The 19,170-nt window shown below is 39.2% G+C and overlaps 1 protein-coding gene across 4 annotated transcripts; it reads left to right on the plus strand.

Annotated features, from left to right (window-relative positions):
• The first annotated feature begins 10,986 nt into the window (after positions 1-10,986).
• On the plus strand, positions 10,987-18,849 carry rag1 (recombination activating 1). Of its 4 annotated transcripts, none has more exons than XM_084398073.1 (4): positions 10,987-11,127; positions 12,215-12,550; positions 12,676-13,811; positions 15,568-18,849. In XM_084398073.1, the coding sequence occupies exons 2-4, from the start codon at positions 12,237-12,239 to the stop codon at positions 17,313-17,315; spliced, it is 3,198 nt and encodes a 1,065-aa protein (XP_084254199.1). In that variant the 5' UTR covers positions 10,987-11,127; positions 12,215-12,236; the 3' UTR covers positions 17,316-18,849. The 4 variants fall into 4 exon arrangements, with proteins under 4 accessions (XP_084254199.1, XP_084254198.1, XP_084254200.1 ...); XM_084398072.1 differs by having other exon boundaries at positions 12,218-12,550; XM_084398074.1 differs by lacking the exon at positions 10,987-11,127 and adding an exon at positions 11,187-11,320.
• Positions 18,850-19,170: the final 321 nt, after the last annotated feature.

The raw sequence follows: 19,170 nt of genomic DNA on the forward strand, positions 1-19,170 counted from the left end.
GTGTCACCTTAAATTTGGATTATATTTGACTACCTGTCTCCCAGCAGGTCCTTGTTCCCCCGCTAAGATGGACTTTGAAGTACAATTCACTTTACAAAAATCCTCTTTAACCTCCTCTCTTGTCTTTCTTAACAGATTGTGTGCAAGATGAGGCTAGTTTTTCCACTTCGTGTCCTTGCTAATGGTTAATCTTGTCTAGCCTTAGACTTGAAATCAATCTATGCCTGTGAGACTGGCCCCTACATTGGTCATTTTTATGACATGTCTTATGTAAGGTGTCAGGCTGATCATCTACACCACTAACAGCTGTTATTGATCATACTCGTTTCTTTTTAGCACACTAAAGCTTTATTATCTGGAAGTGGGGGAACCAGGGAAGAGCTTTGGGATTGAGCTATTCCACCAACAAAACCAAATCTCAAAACGTTACGGTCCTCAATCTGTCACCTGGATTTTTTTTATCATCAGGGGAGTAAAGTAGCTTAGGTGCTAATGCATACACTTTTAGCTAATAGTTATTTACAATAATTAAACCAATAGTTACGCTGACAATTTGTTTACAAATGTGAACTTGATAAGAAAATGCGAGTAGCAAGACTGTCACAATGCCAGGTACAGTTGCTAATGTGTTAAAATGTATGTTACTTATATTTTAGCATGTAAGTCTGATCAGTAAGTATTGGCACACCTCTTTTCGTATAACATGATTTAAAGTATCATTCATATCCGTATCGCTGCACAAGTGAACGGTTACTGTTGGAAGTTAGCAATGATAGCTATGACACTAGCACTAGCTAACAGTAATCGTGAGAGTTTTAAAGAAATGTGACTTTTTGTTTTGTTTTTGACTTTGTGTTTTGATGAGCGAGTAAAGTTCGATACGAAGACATTTCTACCTAAAAATGCTGATTAAGGATTTGTTTAAAACCTTTGTGCAAGTCCACTGACAACTGCTTGTGTTAAAAGGATCTAAATCAGCTTTCTGGTACATATTTTCAGTGCTGGCAGTATTTTCTTTTATAGGCTTTTTGATGGGAACGAAACATCCTTACACAGCAGAAAAGCTTTCTGAAATGTGTAACTTTGCCAATAAATTGAAGTTCAGGCCTATCATTGTCACATGGTCTCAGGAAAAAGAAAGACTAGCTCTTATACAGTATGTTTTCCTCTTATGGCTTAAAGCTACCTTTTCACTATCTTCGACAAATAGCTCGATTTTCAGGAGAAAATGTGAGTGGTGCTAATGTAGCTGTTAGTATGCTAGGAGTGATTTTTAGCATGTTGTTATGCAGTGTGTTGCTCGCTGGTTAAACATAAATATAGACACAAATCTTTGTTCAATTCAGTGCAAATGTTGCAGCCCTGTTTGGTATGCATTTTTGTACTGTTGTTGCGCTAACAAACCTTAGCGCTTAATAGGGTAATTGAGTTCAATTAAACACTAATCTTATTGGGGATGCTATAGTTATAAACATTTCAACTGTTTAGCTCACAGTGAGATTCTCTTGAAACTGTTGTAGAAAAAAAAAACGACGCAAAGGTTTATGCTAATACCCACTATACCACTAAAAATACAACGTTGTTGTGTTATGAATTGCTATGACACATTTTTAGGGATGCAGTAGTTTGGCATGAAAGCAAGCTCATGTTGCTAAATCAAGCTTGAGTAGAAGCTGACAGAAAGCTAGTGGTAAAAAGCCCTCTGCTGAAAATACAGCTTTGTGGTGTTACGAATTTCTATAACGTAGCTAAATGCTGTGTGTTGCTAAATCAAACTTGTTTAGTGTATGGCAGATGCTAAACCCCAATTATACCTTTCTTGGCAGAAGCAGACAATTTACGCTAAAGGTCACAACCGCTATAAATGCACCTTTGTTGTCTTAAGAATTGCTATGATGTACTTTAGCCTATCTAAATCAAGTTTGCTTAGCATAAAAGCAGACAGTTATGTTAAAGCCCATTATACCACTTAGAATGCAACTTTATGTTATGAATTGCAATGATGTATCTAAGCTTGCTTCGAAGCATGCTAAAGCCCGTTAAGAATGCAATTCTGTTGTGTTAAATTGTTCTGACACATTTTAGAATAACACTGTGAAATCAAACTTGCTGCATAGCGTTCGCGTTCATATCATAGATTTTTTAGTGCTGTATACTGTACATCCAAAAAGGCTTATGAATTTCATAGTTGTAGTAGTTGCTATGATTAGCTAAGTTTGTATGCATTTTGACTCATCCACAAGCATGTTGATACAGGATAAATCAGAGCTGTGTGCCATTTCTGACACTCTTGTGCTAACCTCAGCTACTCTCTCAGTTGTTTTGCGCGTTTCCATTCTGAGTCAGCTCACTTCAAGATTGTCTGTTGCTAATTGTGAAGGACAGCTTCATGACAGAGAGTGGGCGCTGTGGGGCGCATCTGCGGCGGATAAGTGTATGAGCACGTGGGCGTGTTTTGAAATGTGCATTGCTGATAATCAGCTCAATAGCGAAGAGAGAGTATAGCTCTGTACTATGTGTCACTCGTCTGTTTTACATCTGTTTGACTGCAAACACAGAATGCTCCCTTAATATTAGTATTTGGTTTCCGTTTTTTTTGTTGTTTTTTTTAACCAAATGATAACATTCTAGGAACCATTCTTTTTATAACTGTTTCTGACGCAGTACTCGTTCCCGTAATCACTGAGGTTACGTTAGTAATTCGAGTGCATTTCTTTATTGAATAATTACTTATAATTAATATAGATATGAGAGTAAATATGATTTCGGAGAGATTTGACACCCTTATTGAAGAGAACCTAACCCTAACCCTAATCAAGAAATTCTTGTGTTTACGGACCAAAAGAAGCATGTCCCGCTAAACTGAACAAGAGTTAAGAAATGTAATGATATCCTACTTTAAGTCAAATTATTATTTATTTATTTTTGATGTCTGAAATTTAAATCAGTTTCATATAAAAACCATTGATTGTGTTGAAGTCACTGGGAGGAAATAAAGGAACGTTCTGTGAACTTTAGAATAACGTTCTACTGTACAAGCCGAAAACTTTCCTGGCTAACCAAAAACAAAAGAACGTTCTGGGAATGTTTGAATAACGTTAAGGGAACGTTAGAATAACGTACTACAAACCAAAAACTACCTCCCTATTTCCGATAAGAAAACTTTCCTGGCTAACCAAAAACAGACCTTAAAAAAGAAGGTTCTGGGAACCAAAAATTGTTTGCTGGTTACTCAATTTTGTCAACTTGCTTCATTTCAGAGGCCTAGAGACCTTTATCAAACAGGCAATGCTAATCAGACAGACAGGCTAGGGTAAGGCAAGCGACAAATCTCGTCTACCGTGATAGTGAATAAAAGGATTTGATTTGTAGTAGTGTAGACAGAGATTATATGTCGACTTGACTCTGAGAGTGGCTGCAACATGGCCAGCACACGCTCCTGGCATTACATACTCATACCTACAACCACGCAAACATGTATACTGTTGATTATCGTCCGCCGTTGTGTCAGCTGTGTCACTTTGGCCTGATCTCGGAAGCCGCTTGCCACAAATCAAATCTATTTCAGCCACCTATTTTAGAATAAACAACTCACACGCTCCTCCTCCATCCATCAGCTTAGTGGAAGAGAATGAAAAGCCATTTTTATTAGAACGATGCGCTCCCCAGGGGGCCGAGAGAGGAAACAGGAAATGTAGAGAAGAAAGTGGGAGACAGAAAGGGGAAGAATTGTTTCCTTCCATCATTACAATAAGTGGCTCATTTTGCAGTGTGGTTGTAACAGGAAGCATCGCTTCAGTAATTGTACCACTGTCAGCAATGTGGAGTCACAACAAACTTGCCATGATTCATCAATCCTCTGAACTCATAATGCCATTCCCAAGACAACGTCCCTATGAAAGGAAAATCACTTCTTGGTTGTTTATCATAGACTGAAATGCGCCTTTGTCATGATTGCAACTTTATATTTTCTAGCTGTGTCTGTAATTATCTTTTTTTAAAACTTTATTTAACACTTAATGTAACTCTCACATTTGCAGATTTAATTTTTATATTTTAAACTTGTTCACAATTACCAGCCTGATCTCACGGCAATTCGTACGAATTCTACGAGGTGGCTAATTCGTATGAATTCATACGACCTCACTCGTACGAAATGAATTAGTACGATTTTTGCTAAATCGTACATATTTTACGAATTGCCCAATTCGTATGAATTTATACGAATGACCTACCCCTGACCCCGCCCCTAAACCTACCCATCACGTGGGTTTAGACAAATCGTACAATTCAGTCGTACGAATTCGTACGAATTAGCCACCTTTTTATCACTCGTATGAATTGGTCGTGGGATAGCGTTGCAATTACCTATTTATTTATAATTTTCGTGTATTCATTTTTATACTTTATATCACAATTAGCTTTTATTTATTTGTTTTTTGTTCTTTTAATACTTTTTTATACTCTAATTCTCTGAGGTGGAAACTAAAATACTACTTTTGTGTCTCTTTTTTAATACTCAAACTCTACTTTTATTTTAAAATTTCAAGATCAAATTACCTAAGCTACTATAGACCTTATGTAGCCCCGCCCCTTTTCAGCGCTGCGCTCGTTGCCTTTTGACTTCCGATCTGTATTTTCACTGTATTTATTAATGAACGGCTCGTTTTAAAATCTTCCCGGTCGACTGACATTTGTTAAGTCATCTGCTTTAAACATTACAGTCCTCATGATAACTTTCGTTAACTTTACATTAAGTAAATCTACTTCAAAAGCTAATTACTCCTGGACAGCAGCGCCATAGAAATATACAGAGCGACCGCAAAACCGGAAGTTAAAAGACAATATTCTAAAGATGGCGGTGCCCTCGTTTCTCTGGTGCATAAGGTCTATATACATTAACTTTATAGTGCTATATACTTATATATATATATCATTTTTATTTCTCTATAATTAGGTTAATGCATAAATGAGAACTCAGAGCAACGTTTGAGCAATGATATCTTCCTCTTGGGTGCCACAAAGCGGCCCATTCCTGAGTCCTTCGCCCAGCATCTGCTCGCCTTCCCCGTCTCTGATCGACTGCCACGCTGTACCCATCAGCGGCCACCATATGCTATCCCAGCGGCCATCTCTTGCTGTAAACAAACAATATATTTTGACAGATGCTCACTTGCCACGATCTCAGGCCCTGCCTGACCGTATCACAGTGCCCTGGACACAGTTCTGTGCTCTGACAGGTGGACCCTCACCAGTATGATTACAGAGCGAGTAGATTTAAAGATCAGACTGTTTAAGGTGGCCCTGAATTAACAGCTGTCAGGGGGTCTATTGTCTTCATGGCTGCGGTGTGACACCAGCGCCTCTGAAAAGGCCACAGCAGCCCTGCCATTTCTCATAATAGACTTTTAGTTAAAGGACAGGAAAATAATAAGCAGACTTAATCGCGGAAAGCGGACGTCGTTTGTCACTCCTGCGGAATTAACTTTGGAGGGACAAACGAGGTTCAGTTGTGATGACGAGACAGGGCTGCTCTTTTCATCTTTTCATTCTCACACACAAGACAACCGGAACACAAAGACAGCTGTATAGTATATATATATGTATCTGTCGGTCTAACTACAGGGTTTGGAAAGGTATAGAAAAGTATGGAATTTGATATCAGTAATTTCCACGTCTGGAAAAGTATGGTAAAAAGCAGAGTATGGAACAAATATTTGCATTTCCAGACTATTGCCCCTAAAGAAAATGAAGAATTTAATGAAAATAAATCTATCACACAAAATGTGTGTTTTTATGGCAACTGTTTAGTGATTGTCAAACACGATAGAATGAATTCAAGGTGCACTTTTTCATTGTGCAAAAATGCAGGTTATAAGCATTTGGGTTTTCTTTTCATGATATTCTTAGCACCGTATTACAGAGCCTCTAAAAGGACCTTTGCATCAACAACAACATTTTTATATATATATATATACAGACTTTCATGTGCGCATGAGAAACCATTAAACTTAGCATATATGACAATGCACACTGAGCCACCGTCCATTTCGCACGGTGTGGTTTCTTTGCCGCCACAGAGTATGCGTTAAAGCAGATTTATGGTCTTGAAATATGACATAGCCTCTACGAAAGCCAGATTTTGAACACATTTGTACAGTACTCGTCTTTTTTATAGACCCTTGAACATGCCAAATAAGACAATGCACACAGCCGTATTGTGCCATCAGCCCATTTCGTGTCATGGTTTCTCTGCCACCGCAGAGGATGCGTTAGATTGGACATTAGCCCTTGGTATTAGAGGTACTACCCTATAAGGAAAGCCAAATTTGAACAAATAGATCTCTATTAATTAATGTGCATCCATGCTCTTGTTTTCTTATTAGTAAGATGGCAGTGACGCACAAAGGAAATAGCTTATAGTAGGCTATATATAAAACTAGAAATTGTATTGCGTAAGCAGGCAAAAAATTCCCTGAAGTGTGCATGTGAATAGTTTCTCAAGGGCACAAGAAGTTTCTCGTGTTCATACAAAAGTCGAGACCCTGAGAAAAATACAAATATTGCACATGTGTCTGTCTGTCTGTATATCTGTCAAATTTCATTGTGTGCTGATCAAGTCGAAATCCGGTAGTTTCAATGTTCACTTTTCTAAGCTTTTCTATTTCAGAAGGCCAGCTGTGTAAACCAGCATTAGTCTGGAATAAAAAGCTCTCTGACGGAGTGTAAAGAAGCAATGATTAAACACAAACCCGGAGGAGGAGAGACTTTTGTGGGGCTGCGAGTCTCCAGCGGCTGTCTGATCCTGCGCCTCACTCGGGGGGGAAAAAGCAGATTTAATTAAATCAGAATTAAAGAGCATTGTTATTTTGATTGAAGACACCCGTCTCCTTTCCCTCCACTCTCTCTCACCCGACTGTCCCGGATTCAAGCTGACGGGGTTTGTCGTTGAAGGTTTACTTGAGTACATAGCGTGCATCTGGTGATCTCCTGAGCACACACGCAAACACATGCAGGTCTTACTACATGTTTGAGGGATACAAACGCCATCTTCTCTGCAGTAGATTGAGTCTAATTCTGTATTATTGGATAATGAGAAAAGCCTATACGACACACAGACTGGCACAATGTTGGAAGTTAATTAAATTTCGGTGGAGTGACAGTAAAGAACCTGACAGAACCTGAAGGCAGCATAAGAAGCGGCCAGACAGAAACAATGGCATGTCTATTTTTTTTTCCAGGCCCCGGCTATAGCGTGAGAGAGACCCTTCAGATCAGACAGACAGACAGACAAGAGAGAAAAAGAGGGATGGAAGGACAGTAATGAATAGTGTGTGTCCTGATAATTGCATTAATGATTATTAGGCAGAGCTCAGGGGAAGGTGATGAGAGCGAGAGTTTCTGTCAGCTAACTTTGACTAATGGCTGTTCACTCGGGGCCACTGCTTGGAATATTAATTTACAAAATAAACTTTAAGGAAGCAGAGATGGAGGAAAGAGGAAAAAGGAAGGACTGCGACGAATTAATTTGTTTAACCCCTTGAAACAGGGCCTCATCCACTTTGGAAAAACATCACAGATGTATTTACATATTTTAATTGCATGACATCATTGTTTGTGAAGCTACTTTAAAATGATAGCTTTTTAGGTTATATGCTTCTTCTTATCATTTAAAGATGAGTTTTAATAATGAGTGTTATTTCTAGAACCACTAGATTTAGCTATTTTCAAACAAGGAAGTCAGATATATACCCGGAGAAAGATAGTTGTAGCATTCCCATAGACAGGTGCTCGGTTAGCACAGGAAATGTGCCATTTTGGATGCTCAGTTTTGGTCTTAATTTATTTTTCCAATCACTTGGTCCGCAAACGCGAATATCACCACAAGACTGCATACAGCTAAGCTCTTCATTAGCAACTATTGTGAGTTTTTATTGTGAAATTGTGACAGAATACGCTTAGATGGCCAAAATATGTGTTTTTCTTTTGTCAACAGAAAGGGCTAGGCTAACTAGCTAGACATGCTAAACATTTCCCCCCAAACTAGGGTTATCATGGTTCCAACATTTCAGTAGTCGGTACCAGTACCAGTCAAATTTACCAGTAAATATTTCAGCATATTCTGACTAACTTATTAGTATCTCTGATTGGCTGTTGCATTCATGTGCTCAACAGATATGATTGCGATTGGCTACAATGTTCAATGCTTGTAAAAAACACGCTGTTAATAGAAACCTTTGTCACTCAGAGTGCGCTCAAACAAACACGTCTAAGTTAGCGGCGCGGGTACCGTATATTCCCGGTACTCGGTACTACCAGTAGCTTACTGCGGAAATACCGTTAACTTTTTTTTTTTAGTAGTACCGCTACGTTTGGCAACCCTACCCCAAACAAGCAAGTAGCTTACCGAAAAGGTATGCTATTTTATAATAGCAATATGCTTTGTTAGCAGTGGAGCTATGTACTTCCTAGCACTGCATGCCATTGTGGGATAGGCGTTTACTCTGTGATACGATAAAGACGAAAAATGGCAGCTTGACGTCATAACATCACATAAATGTCAGAGGATGATAAGCTATTTAAACAAAGATTAGTGCTCTTTAAGAGATGTGTCAATGATCCATCTTCTCACTCAAATAAAGTTTTTGATTGGTGTGCAGTTCGATTTTTTGCCCTCTGCGTTGACACCAACATCTTTGACCCCACATGCAGGTGTCCCCTCAGATGGTGATAACAGCACCTCAACAACTTATCCCCTAAAACTCACACATGCAGTGGAGAATAAACACCCTGCTTAATGCCAGGTGGCTGTCGACTGAAGACATTTTTCACATAAATCAAACTGCCATTGGGCTTATCAATAACAAGTCAATTAGCAGGCGGAGAGTGGCACGGATCTCTAGGGGTCACCGCTTGTTTGTTAGATGGACATCTGCAGCTCTGTTTGCTTCGCCATGACAACAGACCTACAGTTTCTCTCTGTTTTTCCGTCTCGTTCTTTAGGTTTGTGAAGACAGAAGGCTCTGGCAGGCCTAACTACTGCTTTAAAGTGCAAATTTCACCTTGAAATTAAAATTATTTTATTTACTCACTCTCATGTGGTTCCTAACCAATTTGACTTTCCTTCATTAAAACACAAAAATTGCATGTGCTTTTGTTTTTCTCACTTTTTTTGTTTAATAGTGTGAATCACAGTCCAATTTCATTGTATAGGAAAGAGCAGCTTGGACATTTAGCAAAATACCTCTCAAAAGAAAGAATGTCATACAGGTTTGGAACGACATGAGGGTGAGTAAATGATGACAGATTATATCAATAAACATGCACACATGTGACCTCTATCGTGATCAATAATTTTTTTTTTCAGTGTTTTCAAATGTTTTTCAAGCCCTCAAGGAATCTTTGTGAAGGATGAAGGAGCACTTGTAAAAATTGGTATTTTCAATGACCTTTCTAATTTTGCTCAGTTTATAGACTTGGCTATTAAAATGTGGCCGAAAGCAAACTCTTTTGCATAAAAATGACTTTCCGTCCCTTTATTAGCCTTCTCACAATAATGACGCTTTATTTGTTTCCTCTTGTTTTTTTTCCTCTCTTTGTCTGTTCGTCCATTTAAAGGTATTCAAATAATGTGAATTTAAATAATTATTTATTTTTCATATTAATGTGTTTAGTATTATATGGGTCGTTCTATGGTTGTTGTTGTAAATATTAACAGAGTCAGTCATTTTTTATACATTTATATATAGGGTACAAATAGCAACCATGTTGTAGAATGACCTATTATTTATGATGTTTTCTCTTGTTTATTTGTGATGTTTTCTCTTTGTTTGGTTTGCAGAATTTGTGACTCTCAGATGAGAGAGGCCACCCAATGCTTGCAGGCACTTGGTGACTATTTAATGACTAGTTTGTCAGAAGTCCAGACAGAATCACCTCAGAAATGCACAGGACCAATTACAGCATAATAACTCTTCTGCAAAATACACCCTTGCTTTATTTATCAACGAATAAATCCATTTAATTCATACTTGCTAATTACACCAACACAGATCAAAATGGGACTGCACCAAGGCCCACTTGTAGAGTTAATGCTCATTATAGTGACATCCTAGTTTCCCCTACTATGGATAATTTGTTTATAAAGTCAACGAAAAATAACCATGTCTCTCTCAGCAGGATTCTGAAATTGTGAAATGCAATTGGACTATACCCTATATTTGCTATGCTTTTCCAACTTTTGAATATACCATAAAGGACATTTTAGTCAGTCAGCCTTGTAGATGGTTGTCAGCTCTCTTTTAAATGTATTCCTTTGATCCGATGTGTTTTAACAGTGTCTGTTTTTCTATATAGAGGGGGATCAAATAGCAAAGCTGCAGCATGTTGTCTTGGACCACCTGCTGGAGATGAGTTTCAGAGAGCACCGGGGGAAAACAGCAGGGGGATGCGTTAGTTTGCATCCATGTGCCTTGCACTGACACGTTTACTATGCAGAATGTGTATATATGTTTGTGTGTCTTAATGCATGATTTATGTTGTGTATTGGAGTGTCTGTGTGTGGTTGTTCAGATGTTAGGTCTATGATGTCTCATATTGGTGTATATGTGTGTAAGGGTTTACTTTAAAATAGTTTGTGAAACAAAATGTCCAAGAAGTTTACTAAATATTACACAATTTGTCCTTTAGGCATGTCTTGATTTGGAAAAATTATTTTAATTTAGGGTTAGAGTTAATATGTATGCCAATTATAATTACCATAATGTAAAAACAAACAAGAAATCTATGGCATGCCCTCATTAGGTAGCTTAGTAAAAGTGTGTGTGTGTGTGTGTGTGTGTGTGTGAATGTGGTTAGCATCACCCCCACCCCCTTCCCGAGACCTCCAATGTTTCTCAGGTGCTAAAATGTGTCAGTTAGGGACCCCATAGTGAGGTATAAATAGGACTCTCTTCCTATGGAGTGACACAGTCTTTTATAGGAGCATCAAGTGACTGAGATCCAGCCAGGCACTCTTAAATCAAGAGCCTGGAAGACATCCGCACACAGAAACGCACTAGGCCTCCCTTGTGCCCCCATGCGGAAAGACCCCAGGGGAGAATTCACCAGCTGAGCCTCAAAAACAAGGTAGGACAACCCAGCTGACTGACAAACTGAATGCACTCAGCTGTTTTTGTGTATGCATGTCTCAATAGTTCACTTCAGAGCTGATAGCTGGAGAAACCCAGGGTGCAAACACAAGCTGAGAGGGAGAAAAAGAAAAAGAGAGAGAGATAAAAAAGAGAAAATGCCAGCATGTATTCACCATGGGAGTGTTATGGTAAGCCCTTGTTGATTTATTGATCAGGGAAGAGGACCGTTTTGCCTTCTTGCGGATGGGATGAGAGAGGAGTGTCACATCGTGACACAGTTGTTTTGTGAATCTGCAAGGGTTTGACAGCCACTGCTAGTCCGAGTAATGTTACTTCTGAGCTAGTCCTTGTTTTTATTTGCCTGTTTATGCATATCTTCGTACTCGGTGAGTGACATGGTTGAAACACAGGATAGGGTCTGATTCATAGGGAATGGCTGGCATTACAATTTCTCTTCATCCGACTTCAGTCAATGGCTGTGCATCATAAGACTGGACTCTCTCTCTTTCTCTCGAGCTCTCCGTTAAATGCCAGCAAGCTCCTCTACGGACTTAAACTCCTGTTTCAGAACAGTAAATGACTATTATAACTGATTGACAGCCCTAGAGGTGTCCATTTAACAAAGGGAGGGGAATGAAACAAAAGATGAGGGATAGAAAAAGGGACGTGGTGGGTCCCTGAGCGAGAGTGTTAGGAAGGAGAGAAATGAAGTTTTCAGCAGTGGATCGATTTCTTAACGCTTGTCTCATGCATTTTACAGAGGCACTAAATGCCACTTATGGTATAATGCTGTACTCTGGGTCAGAGCAAAGCTCTCACGCTTGGGCTGGGATTTCAGGGCTGCTTTTAACAAACAATGCCAGTAGACTTAAGTAAATCTGTCTGATTGTGTCACAGCCTTGGAAATAATGTTGTTTTCCTCTTCTTTTGTGGATTTGTAATCCTGAAACCCCCTTTTTCTATTACACCTAAGAATATTCCTTGGCAGCCAAACTAATCTCATAATCTCATAGTCTCATAAACTCTCGATTCATAAAGAATTAATCTTATTCCTTCACACTTTCTTTTCTCTCTCTTGAAAGCAGCGGAATCTAAGCTGACGCCATGGAGAAAGGGAGGTGGAGTTCTGAAGATGCTCCCAGAGCCTCCATGCCTGACGAACTGTCTCATCCTAAGTTTTCGGAATGGAAGTTTAAACTCTTTCGGGTCAAGTCCATGGAGAAGGCCCCTCTGTCTAATGAAACACCGGTGGAAAAGGAAAACCAGCCTGAGGTGGAGGTGGAGATGGAGATGGCAGGCTCTCCAGGCAGTGTTATGAAGCTCTGTTTTGGAGGGAAGAGTAAGGAAAACGTGGAGAGCACTCGAGAGAGAGTGGACCTTAAGCTGCAGGAGATTGATACACATATGAATCTTCTCAAGTGAGTAATGATAATATTGAGTGATTTATGAATTCTGAATGTTCAGTTGACTTGTGCATACTGTATTCGAAAGCATATCATTGTTAATCAGAGTCAAGCTTAGTTTCTTCTTGTGTCTTTTACAGAAGCCTGTGTCGTCTTTGTGGCCTCACAATACGGAAGACTAAAGGTCCATCGCATGAAGTCCAGGGAGACTTGGAAGAGTCCAGCCGGTGTGCCTTGCGCAAAATGGGCTGCAAGTTGGTCACCTGGCCGGAGGTGATCTTGAAGGTCTTCAAGGTGGATGTGACAACCGACATGGAGACGGTACATCCGTCTTTGTTTTGTCACAGATGCTGGACTGCTGCCATGAGGGGAGGGGGTTTCTGTTCTTTCACTAGGACCCGGATCCCAGACTGGAAGTCCCACACTTCCAACTGCAACCTCTGCTTCCCTAAGAAGATCTCTTTTCAGCGAATGGGAAGGAAGCGGGCCAAACCACTTAAAGGTGCACACAGCCTTCCAAAGAGAATCAAGAGGGATTCCCCAGAAACTTCAGGTGCCAATAGATTGTGGAGACAGACCACAGAGAATCCTGTGGGATCAGGTGGGAAAGAATGGTTAAAACTATCAGTGCAGAGAGGACAATGGGTAAAGAATATCACACAATGCCAGAGGGACCATCTGAGCACTAAGCTCATCCCTCCCGAAGTCCCAGCGGACTTGCTACGTGCTGTTACTTGCCAAGTGTGTGATCACCTGCTTTCCGACCCTGTCCAGTCACCGTGTCGGCACCTGTTCTGTCGGGTCTGCATAGTAAGGTACAGTCGAGCTTTGGGCCCGAACTGTCCCACCTGTAGCCAACACCTGAACCCAACCCACCTGACCAGGCCAGCCAAGTTCTTCCTTGTCACCCTCAGCTCTCTTCCTCTGCTCTGCCCCAGCGAAGGATGCAGTGACTGGGTCCGATTGGACTCCTTTAGGGAACACTGCCTGAACCACTACCATGAAAAAGAGTCTCAGGAAGAACAAACACCTTCAGAGAAGAATCTCAATGGTTACCTGCCAGTCAACAAAGGTGGGCGCCCTAGACAGCACCTGTTGTCGCTGACCCGTCGGGCTCAAAAACACAGGCTGAGAGACTTGAAGAACCAGGTGAAGGTGTTTGCTGAAAAGGAAGAAGGAGGGGATGTAAAGTCTGTCTGTTTGACGCTCTTCCTTCTGGCATTGAGAGCCGGGAATGAACACAAACAAGCAGATGAACTGGAAGCTATGATGCAAGGTAATGCCAAGAAACACGTCACCCACAATATGTGACTGTCAAAGCAGTTGTTGTCAGATGAATACAAATAGAATGAATAGATAATGCATTATTGACTTACATAAGCTTGAGAGCAACCAAGAATAACGTTTTTACAACCTAATATATGGCATCATTTGTTTTGTATAATGAACTAGCCTAATTTTCAATGCATGACTGCAGTTAATTGTATTCATTTTTCATGGAACAACAGCTTTAACATGTAATTTTACACAATTATGTTCATGTTTAGGCTACTACCTGCAACTAGATATGAAAGATTAAACACATCCACGAGGTTATCTTTACAAAAAAAATTTATGAATTATTTTCCTATGTGCCTCACTGTCAGTTTAAATAGAATAAGCATCACTTTACTGAATGTGCTCGCAGACACACATACTCACACACATACACTACCAGTCAAAAGTTTTGGATCGGTAAGATTTTTAAATATTTTTAAAAGAAGTCTCTTCTGCTCACCAAGGCTGCATTTATTTGATTAAAAAACACAGTAATATTGTTAAATATTATGACAATTGAAAATAACTGTTAAAATCGAATTTATTCCTGTGATCAAAGCTGAATTTTCAGCATAATTACTCCATTCTTCTGTGTCAGATGATTCTTCAGAAATCATTCTAATATGCTGATTTGATGCTCAAAAAAACATTCATTAATATTATCAATGTTGAAAACAGTTTTTTTTTTTTTTTTTTTGGATGAATAGAAAGTTTAAAAAACAGCATTTATTTGAAATAGAATCTTTTGTAACAATATAAATGTCTTTCTTTACTGTAACTTTTGATCAATTTAATTAATTCTTGATGAATAAAAGTATTGATTTATTTTATTTCCTTCCCCCCAATTTTTTTATATAAATTATTACTGACCCCAAATTTTTGAACGGTAGTGTTTAATGTTACAAAAGCTTTCTATTTCAGATCAATGTTATTCTTTTGAACTTTCTATTCATCAAAGAATCCTGAAATAAAAATGTAAATAACTGTTTTCAACACTGATAAGAATGAGAAATGTTTCTTGAGCATCAAATCATAATATTAGAATGATTTCTGAAGAATCATGTGACACTGAAGACTGGAGTAATAATGCTGTTGATCACAAGAATAAATTACACTACTATATATACACATAGAAAACAGCTATTTTAAATTGTAATAATATTTCACAATATATATATATATATATATTTTTTTTTATCAAATAAATGCAGCCTTGGTGAGCAGAAGAGACTTTTAAAAACATTAAAAATCTTACAGATCCAAAACTTTAGACTGGTAGTGTATGTGAAACTCAATACTCAATAACAATTCTTGTAAAGAGCCTGTTAGGATGAAAACAACATCAGTAGCCCTTGTATCTGCAAATGACATAGATACTGTCTAAACCCCCCAGGGGAACAGGGTCCAGCTGGTGCCTGTTTTCATCAGCAGCCAATATCAGTATTTCCAGCCCAGCTGAGTCACCTCTCTTCTAACTTAAGCATTAATAATCTCTCTGATCTAGAACAATTAGGACATATTTCATGCTGCAGTTATAATCAGAATTACAGATATTGTTGCATTCAATTGCTGGTGCTCTGAAATCAGTTCATAATCACATTCAGGCTCACAGTCTCACTTATTTTGAGTTTTTATTCTGGATAAACAGTTATGTGAATTCAAACTTCTGACTCTTATCTCACACAGTTTTGTTTTCCCTCTGTATTCTCTTTCAGGCAGGGGATTTGGTCTGCATCCTGCAGTGTGTTTGGCTATAAGGGTCAACACCTTCCTTAGCTGCAGTCAGTACCACAAGATGTATCGCACTGTGAAGGCCACTAGTGGCCGCCAGATATTCCAGCCCCTGCACACACTACGCAATGCTGAGAAAGAGCTTCTCCCTGGGTTCCACCAATTTGAATGGCAGCCAGCTTTAAAAAACGTTTCCAGCTCCTGGGATGTGGGCATCATTGATGGCCTCTCCGGTTGGACAACCTTTGTTGAGGATGTCCCTGCGGATACCATTTCCAGACGATTCCGCTACGATGTGGCACTGGTTTCTGCATTAAAAGACCTGGAGGAGGACATAATGGAAGGACTCAGAGAGAGGGGGCTAGATGACAGCATTTGCACCTCTGGCTTTACTGTGGTGGTGAAAGAATCATGTGATGGTATGGGAGATGTCAGCGAGAAGCATGGAAACGGTCCAGCGGTTCCTGAGAAGGCGGTGAGGTTTTCCTTCACAGTCATGTCCATCTCCATCCGAGTTGAGGGTGAGGATGATGGCATCACCATCTTCCAGGAACCAAAGCCAAACTCTGAGCTCTCTTGTAGACCTTTGTGCCTCATGTTTGTGGATGAGTCCGACCACGAGACCCTGACAGCAATCTTGGGACCTGTGGTAGCAGAGCGGAAAGCCATGATGGAAAGTCGACTTATCATATCTGTTGGTGGTCTGCTACGCTCATTTAGATTCTTCTTCCGGGGTACAGGCTACGATGAGAAGATGGTTCGTGAAATGGAAGGGCTAGAAGCATCAGGCTCCACTTATGTATGCACACTCTGCGACTCAACCCGAGCTGAAGCCTCTCAAAACATGGTGCTTCATTCCATCACACGTAACCACGATGAAAATCTTGAGCGCTACGAGATCTGGAGGAAAAATCCTTTCTCAGAGTCCGCCGATGAACTCCGTGACCGGGTCAAAGGGGTTTCCGCAAAGCCTTTCATGGAGACCCAGCCTACTCTGGATGCCCTGCACTGCGACATTGGCAATGCGACTGAATTCTATAAGATCTTTCAGGATGAGATCGGCGAAGTCTACCAGAGGAGCAATCCGAGTCGAGAGGAGCGCCGTCGTTGGCGGTCAACCCTGGACAAACAGCTAAGAAACAAACTGAAACTCAAGCCTGTGATGAGGATGAATGGAAACTATGCACGCCGGCTGATGACACGCGAGGCTGTGGAGGTGGTCTGTGAGTTGGTTCCTTCAGAGGAACGACGTGAGGCTCTACAGAGACTGATGGAACTCTACATCCAGATGAAGCCTGTGTGGCGATCCACCTGTCCCTCCCGAGACTGCCCGGACCAACTCTGTCGATATAGCTACAACTCGCAGCAATTTGCTGACCTCCTTTCCACCACATTTAAGTACCGCTATGATGGAAAGATTACCAACTACCTCCACAAGACTCTGGCCCATGTTCCTGAGATTGTTGAGAGAGACGGGTCTATCGGAGCATGGGCCAGTGAAGGCAATGAGTCTGGGAACAAGCTGTTCAGACGGTTTCGGAAGATGAATGCGAGGCAGTCCAAAACGTTTGAACTTGAAGATGTACTGAAACACCACTGGCTGTACACCTCCAAGTCTCTTCAGAAGTTTATGGAGGCTCATAAGAATTCAGCAAAAGCAATGCAAGCCACATTTAACCCAGAAGAGACCCCAGATGAAGTTGATGTGGCTCTTGAAGTTCCAGATTTTTGAGTTTTTCTCTGATTGACTTTCTTTAATGGACCGTTTTTCTTGCTAATGAAAATATTGTTCAGTAATTGATTTTATTTCTTGAGATGAGATGTAATATCACGTTTAATGGCTTTATTATTCACTTCATTATTTTTTTGAAGCCAGTGCATAAACGTGAGCTAAATTGTTTTATGGCAGAGATAAAAATTATATGGGCAGAGCTTTTTTTTCTCCCCAGATTTGACAGACAAATTGTCTGTTTTATCTCTTGCTGCTTGTGAAATATGAGGGATTTCATTGTATTGCCAGGTTGTGACAACTTCACGAATTCATCCAGAAGGGTTGTTTATGAAAACTTATGAGGCAGTTGTAAGTCACTGAAATTGTGTTAAAGGAGCCCCACATTTATGATGGCTGTACTAATATATCACACAGGACAAAGACAAAATGAAATCAGAAAACGCAAATTGTCTTCTTTGCAGGAGGTCTAGAGAGAAGGATTATTTTAGCAATGCAGTGTTTTGATGGTGCTCAACTGGTCCACAAATGACTCCCATAGACACTATGCTAGAGCATTTGCACATTTATTTAGACCTTACCTTATATTTCTACCTCAGTCTTCAATCCTACAGGTCCCTCAGGACATTTGCACCATGCTATTCACACAAACACATTTTCAAATATTCTTGAAGAAATGGCAGTGTATTTTACTCGATAAAACCTATTGACTATTGTCAGAATTTCTTTATGTTGCAGTTCAGAGATATGTGCTCTGTTCATCTCAAACTTGTACCTCAATTTATTAATCATGTTTCTGACTATTATTTTGTTTAAGAGTATTGTTTAATTCATTGTGTTTATTGTATTCTCTTAAAAAGAGAGGATTTCAGTGATCCATTTCTTACTTCAACTTGAACTGATTGATTTCTTTGTGAAGTGATTTTACTGATTTCTTTGTGAAGTGATTTGACTGATTTCTTTGTGTCTTTACTTTATTGATTTCTTTGTGAAGTGATTTTAATGATTTCTTTGTGTCTTTACTTGATTGATTTCTTTGTGAAGTGATTTTACTGATTTCTTTGTGTCTTTACTTGATTGATTTCTTTGTCATGATTTGAATTATGTCGTTGCTTTCTTTGATATTATACATTATACAACATTTCTAAAGGCTTGAATTTTTTCTTTGTACTTTGGGGAAGTTTTTAAAAAAAATAAACCAAAGGTACCTCACATCATTCTATTAAAAATATGATTTAAGTAGTGTGTGTAAAACTTTACATATCTGTTTAAATTGCTTCTTTTTTTTATTTGAAATAAAACACTGCATTGCACTGTTCGTAAACACTTGTCTACACGTGTAGAACATTTCTGTAGACTTGCACAAAGGCACTGGTGATGTTCTTGTTATGACCTATCGTTATTTTTTTCTTTCATTGTGCAAGAACATTACAGTGATTGTTGTAATTCATGAACTTGTGGACTTTTTCTCAATTATTGAATATAATTGGTTTGTAATAAATGACTTTTTTTCTCCAATTCCATCTGGTAAATAAATAAAAAAATCACCAAAAATTTAATTGAGATTGTAATTTTTTTGTGTGTGTGTCCTCTTGTATGTGGTTGGAGACAAACAGAGTAGATAAGACTGACATGGATGTTCCATTCACATTCAAGAACATGCATATATATATATATATATATATATATATATATATATATATATATATATATATGCATGTTCTTGAATGTGAATGTGTATATATAAATATATATACACACACATTAGATAAGAACTTGTATGTGTGTGTGTATATATATCTATACATATGTGTGTGTGTATATATATATATATATGTATGCACACACACACACATTA

The sequence above is a fragment of the Rutilus rutilus genome, assembly GCF_951802725.1.
Source record: "Rutilus rutilus genome assembly, chromosome: 23".
Lineage (NCBI taxonomy): Eukaryota > Metazoa > Chordata > Actinopteri > Cypriniformes > Leuciscidae > Rutilus > Rutilus rutilus.